Source organism: Neomonachus schauinslandi, chromosome 1 (assembly GCF_002201575.2).
Source record: "Neomonachus schauinslandi chromosome 1, ASM220157v2, whole genome shotgun sequence".
Taxonomy (NCBI): domain Eukaryota; kingdom Metazoa; phylum Chordata; class Mammalia; order Carnivora; family Phocidae; genus Neomonachus; species Neomonachus schauinslandi.
This window is the reverse complement of record NC_058403.1, coordinates 5761632-5767631: the sequence shown is the minus strand read 5'-3', so window position 1 is coordinate 5767631 and position 6000 is coordinate 5761632. Positions and strand designations below refer to the sequence as shown.

The 6000-nt window shown below is 47.2% G+C and overlaps 1 protein-coding gene across 1 annotated transcript in view; it reads left to right on the top strand.

The window, feature by feature from the left end:
* The first annotated feature begins 337 nt into the window (after positions 1–337).
* PCP4 (Purkinje cell protein 4) overlaps positions 338–6000 on the top strand; it is a 53058-nt gene continuing 47395 nt past the window's right edge. Inside the window, exon 1 of the mRNA XM_021679173.2 lies at positions 338–448. Within this exon, the coding sequence (XP_021534848.1) occupies positions 440–448 (9 nt within the window). The 5' untranslated portion in view covers positions 338–439. The remainder of the gene's footprint in view (positions 449–6000) is intronic.

The following is a 6000-nucleotide window of genomic DNA, read 5'->3' as shown; positions in this document are numbered from 1 at the left end:
TTTCCAGAACTGGCCTTCCTTCGAAAAACAGACCTTCTTTCCGCTGACATTGAAAACGTATTTTTCATGAATCTAAGTCCTGTACCCTTGAATTAATAAACAATGGCAAGCCTGTGATGATCTTTGTATGTGATGACTTTGACCTTTAAAAAAAAAAAAAAGAAATCTAGCTGTTCCTTCTCTCCCTGGCGGAATTTGGAGCAGAGACCTCGCTGGCTTCCCGCTTCGTTCCACTAGGTGGCCCCTCGTGCTCTCAGATGTCTGCAAGGAGTGCAGACAGGTGAATGGATCTCATTGGCTTACAGGAGGCATGATGCCACCGGGCAGCCCTTTTTAAGAGAAAAGCCAGGACCGGTGGAATAGCGACCCCTGAGCAGCGTCCTGAGTGCTGAGCACAGTGCCGACCACAGGGACCCCGGAGCTGCGGTGTTGGAACAACATGAGTGAGGTGAGTGGTGCTGTAACTTGCAGGGGGAGACTTGGGGTTGAGAAGGGACGGGACCACAGTTGGTCTCGGAAAATGTGAAGGGTTTCCGAGGGGCGATGGAGCACAGATCAGCCCTGTGACTATCTGCTTTGAGGGCTGACACTATTGACATCTTGGTTGGTACGGCAGGTGCAGACCCCGGTCAAGTTTGCAACTTTTGCAAATTTGCCTTAGAAAGAGAAAGGGATTCATTGTGTGCTTCTGATTTCGTTGTGACTTTGGAAAGTGCTTTGGGTGTGAGACCTCCCGATAGAAAGCCGATGGTCTTGGCGTCTTCGGAGGTTTGTGCGGCTTCCCGCTTGTCCTCGCGTGTTTGCTTTGGGGGATACCTTGCGGAATTTTGGCAGGCAGGCCATCTGGTGACAGTCAGGCTTGAGAGAGAAGCAGGGGAAGGATTTCACGGCATAGCCGTGTGGAGGCACCAACTCTATCTGCAGTTAATCAGAGCACCAGTAAAAGAGGCAGATCACCCGGTGACAAATCTGCCTGTGTGGATGGGGCTGGAAGATAGGGCAGACCTGGACGGTAGACCAGCTACAATGTTCCGTTGCAAGTCCCGTCTCTGAATATGTTTCTATAGAAGAGATTTTGTTGGGGCAAACTGATAGCTCATTTTATTTTAAAAAGATTGTGTTCTCTTTCTTTCTTTTAAATGAAGCAGGTTTGGGGGTGTACAAACTGCCCCCTAATTCAGCTCAATAACCGAGACAAGTCCATTTTCATTTCCTTTGGGTCGGCACTTAAATAATTACTTTTAAAGACCTTTTATATTCCCTATCCTTTTTTTTTGACAGATGGGTGATCCTTTTTTGGAAGTCTAGAGTAAAATTAACTCCAGAAATAAGAGGCGCCTTCACTACGTTTCTCTCTCTGATGGGCGACTTTTGATGTAAACACGGCAGGAAGAAGGGGGGGTGAAGCATATACGGTTTAGGAATGGGGTTTGGGGCGGAGTGAGGAAAGGGGAGTGTGGGAGGAAGATGGGAGGCTGGGAGCCTCCCGCCACGGATACAGCTGGGAGCTCCAGTAACGCCAGGGCAGCTCACTTTTGCCTGTTCTCAGCCCCAGCTCCACGTCTAGTGCTCCCACTGCTGTTACCTCATTTGCCTCCCCAAGTCCTGTGAGGGAGGTGCTAGTATTATTCCCAATTGACAGATGGGGACACTGAGGCACAGAGAAGTTCAAGGTCAGCTGGTTCCACGTCAGAGGCGAGTGAAGGGGGGGGACTCAGGCTGCGTGGCTGGCGGCTGGCCTCCGGGTGGATCTCAGGGTCGGGGAGCCTATGGAGCTCTCAGAGCACTGGCTGCCACCGAAGGAGGGGGAGGAAGAGGAGCTGGGGCCTGAAGCAGAGAAAGGGCAAGGAGGACCTGGCCTCCAGGTCCCGAGGCTTTTTGCTGGACTCCATGAGATTTCAGAGGCTTCTGCCCTGTGTCAGCTCACCCTGCTCCCAACGAGAAGTGATGGCCGGGGAGAGTGGGTCTGTAAATATACAGGTTAACAGTTTCAGAGAGGAGGAGTCAGAAAACAGTAGAGCAACTGGGGGTCCTTCCTCCCTAGTTCGCTGCTCTGAGTTCTTCTGGAGTGTTGGTGCTCCTGCTGGCTCTCACCCCGTCTTTAGCTGGGGCTGGTGGCCAGCATCATACAGGTGAGCTTTCTAGAATGCCTCAGCAGTGTTCACCTAACTGTGGGTCCCCAGGGAGAGAGCAAACGTCCCAGAGCTCAGCCCATGATTAGGGCCACAACCTCGTTTCTGCTGAATGTGAAATTAGGGCAGCTCTGCGATTATGCCCGGCCCGCCCCCCCCCCCCCCCCGCCTCCCCGTTCCCTCAGACAGGGTAGCAGGCCGCTGCAAAAGCTTCCTTTAATGTTGATAAAATCCTTCAGGAGGCACATCGGTCTTTGCTCCAACCACACCCCTTCCAGCCCCCTCCTCCACCTTTCTCCCCTCCTGTCCCTCCTGTGCCCAGTCCCCCTTCAGCCACATGCAGCCCTAGTCCTCTGGCCACCAGCTGGGTGACCAGCTCTCTGGCTGGTCCCCAAGTTTCCGGGCATGTGTCCCTCAGACAGTGGGAATTTGTCCTTTCACTAAAACTTAAATCTGCTTAAAACATTTAATAATGTCGAACAGAAGCTCCTTTCTGGGTAGAGCACTGAACCTCTCCCCACCCCAAAGCTTTTCCTTAGTTGGATGAATTACACGTGGCTTCTTGTTTTAATAGCTCTCAGGCAGGGACGGATTTCAGATGATCGTTTACTTACTCATGTAACTAAGTACTGCGGAGGGCCAAAGCAATGGATTTTGTCAGGCTTTCCTCTGACTTCAGGATATTTTTGAGCCTGGTGGGCAAGCAGCGCCTGCTCCTTTCGGCAGGCTTTGGGGCCCGCTGCAGAAATCCCCGAGCTCACAGCTGCTCCCTTGGGCCGCGCTGGAGCTGGGCTGGGAGGAGAGGCCCCCAGAGAGTCAAGTGCTCCCTGGGTGGGCCCTGCTCCTCCAGCTCTTCTAGCTTTTAGTGGGAAGGCGGTGAGGGGTGGAGACTTGGGGACTGAGCTGGCTTTCAACTTGTGACTCGACGATGCAGTGTCATCTCTATCCCTGGTGACAAGGCTTTTTGGGGGAATGGTGATTGAAAAGAGCAGCTCAAGTATAATGAAGAAAGTCAAGTCCAAATTTAGGGCACCTAGAGAGTGGAGGTGGTTTGTGGGGGTGTCCAATTTACATTTCAGGATTAAATTATGTCAGATGGGCCTGGAGATAATTTAGTAGGAATCAAAATGCAGGTTAAGGTGTATTAGTTGGGTCAGAAATCCCAACCACCAAGGCTGAAGTTTACAAAGTCCTTCCCTTCTCTCTTCAACCAGAACCCCGCACAGGAGAAGAAAAAGACTCCCCTTGCTGAGCCACCAAATATGAGTCCCACGAACAGTGACAGTCAGTCCCATTTTCTCATGCAGGTGTGAGTTTTTAAGTTGCTCTTCAAAAGAATTTATTTAGGAAAGCCAGGAGCAAAATTTTAATGCGATAAAGGCACACATTTGGAGAATCAATTTAAAAAATGACACCCACCATCACCCTATTTGAGAGGGGGTGGGGGGAGGTCCCATTGCATAATGCATCAGTTGGCAGTTATTAATTAGACCTGAGACCTCTTCGAGAAAGTGTCTTCCTGTCACTGCTCTTTTCTTGCACCGGCTTGGATGGGATGTTGCAACTCGGCCCGGGGTTATAAGTCTTTCTTTCATCCAGACACTGCCCACAAAAGGACTGTGCCCATGGCTACACATTAAAACTCTAAAGAAGGAAGAGAACAGTGAACAACATTGTCTGGAGAGAGATTTGCAGGGGGAGGGTAAGCTCACTTAAGTCTTGGGGTGGGGGCTTAGAAAGGACAGGATTTTTTTTCCAAAAGTAGCCTTTGGATTATTCAAACATCAGCTGTACTATTCAAATGTTTACATAGCTCGTGCTACTTACCTAATTTTTAATTAATAATATAAAAGCATTGCAAAAAAAACCAAACAAATGTAGACATTGGTTAAAAAATATCGTATGACACTTGCTTGGGACTTACCTAGTCAGTCATCAGGGTAACCGATTGCTAAGAAAAATTGCAGGAAACAGAACTAAAATGAGAATTATCATAGTCATGTGATTCAATATGACATCATAGTGAACTGTAGCAAATGCTAATGGACAGGTGATCAGGTTTGCAGAGAACTGTGTGGTTCAGACCAGTTAAGCACAGATCCTGAGGGTAACTGCATAAAGTGGATTTTACAACTGGCCGCAAAGGCCTAGCAATAGAAGGCCAAATGACAATTCAATTTCTTCTGTAATTTTAACCTCATTTGGGGGTGGACCAGCAAGCAGGGACATAGGAAGATCCAGCAAGATCCACATGGTTTTACTGGATCACACCAGATTAGGCACTACTCTAACTGGGGATGTTAGGTCTAGAAAGACACTGGTTCCAACTTGGGTTCTAAGTTCAACTTTTCCAGAGTGGGAAGAGGTCACAATTCAGCCTGGAAATGTATTTGCTGGGCTGATGGTTGTAATGGATTGCCATAAAATTTATTCTCCTGATCCTGCATTTCATTAACGAATGGTGTGCGACTAAGAAGCCTCACTGTTTTCCTCTTTTGAATTCTAAGGATGACAGAATGCAAGATGTTTTTTTTTTTTCAGAAAGAAAAATTGAAGAAATGACTCACACTTGATTTTATTAAGGGTTTAGTTGAATAGTGTGATCAAGATGAAAAGGAAATACTTTTTTTTTGTGTGTGTCAGGGAAAGTGCCTTGAATTTATGATGAATATGTTCTCTGCATTATTTTTTAAAATTATAATTTCTGCCTCAGTGCTTCGTTAGAGGTTTTTTCACAGGAGGAAGGCATTCACAGTTTGTCTGTGGTCCTTCTGTCCTCAGCGTACTTGGTGCACCGTACTATTTGAACACCTGAATAATATCATGAGCCCAAGCCAGGGGCTTTTCATTAATTTAGAATGGCTTTCTAGAAAGGGCTTCTCGCTGGGGGGGGGGGGGGGGGGGGGAGAAGGACTTTAGAAGATGTATACGCACAGATCTATGTTATATTTGGCTGATGGTTTTATAAAACCCAGCATCCAAGCTCATGCTGTTATTGTCTTTGTCTGTTTGGGCTCCTATAAGAAAGTGCCACAGTTGAGCGCCTTATAAACCATAGACATTTATTGCTCACAGTTCCGAAGGCTGGAAGTCTGAGATCAGGGAGCGGCTTGTTCGAGTGAGAACCCTCTTCTTGGTTCATAGACAGTCATCTCCTTTCTGTGTCCTCCTATGGTGGAAGAAGGGACAGGGAGCAGCCTGGGGTCTCTTCTGTGAGAGCCCGAGTCCCATTCGTGGGAGCTCCCCTCTCATGACCTAATGCCTTCAGCTTGAGGGTTAGGATTTCAGCACATGAATTTTGAAGAAACACAAACATCCAAACCATAACAAGTACTATGGGTTGCATTTTATTTATTGGCGTATGGCAGTGGTCATATTGGCCTATGATTATGACCTTCCTTAGGACAGGAATGACTTTACATTGTCCACAAGACCTGGCTCCTGGTCTGGCACTTGGTAATATTCCTTTCCTGGATGAATAAGTGGATTTTGGGGTGTGGATTTATTAGTTAATGTGACCAACAGACCCAATACCCTCTTTTCTAAATGTTGAGATTTGTGGTCCAGACAGTTTGGAGAAGAAAAGTTCTATCTTTTGTTTTTTACTCCTGGTTTGAAACCTGGGTTTGTCATTTAAGTTGGAAATGGATACATTGTTATATATGCAAAATAAATGCTTTGATGGCAGGCAAAGAAATAAGAAAAACTGGGGAGAATCTGGACAGAAAGAACTCTTGACATTTGGAAAAATGTCAAGGAAAACAGGGGAGCTGAGGGAGGGACAGAGAATTCTAATATTCTAGTTCAGGGTTGTCTCCATTGGGACTATTTCACTTCAGATAAGCTCTATGAAATTCAAACAAAAGGA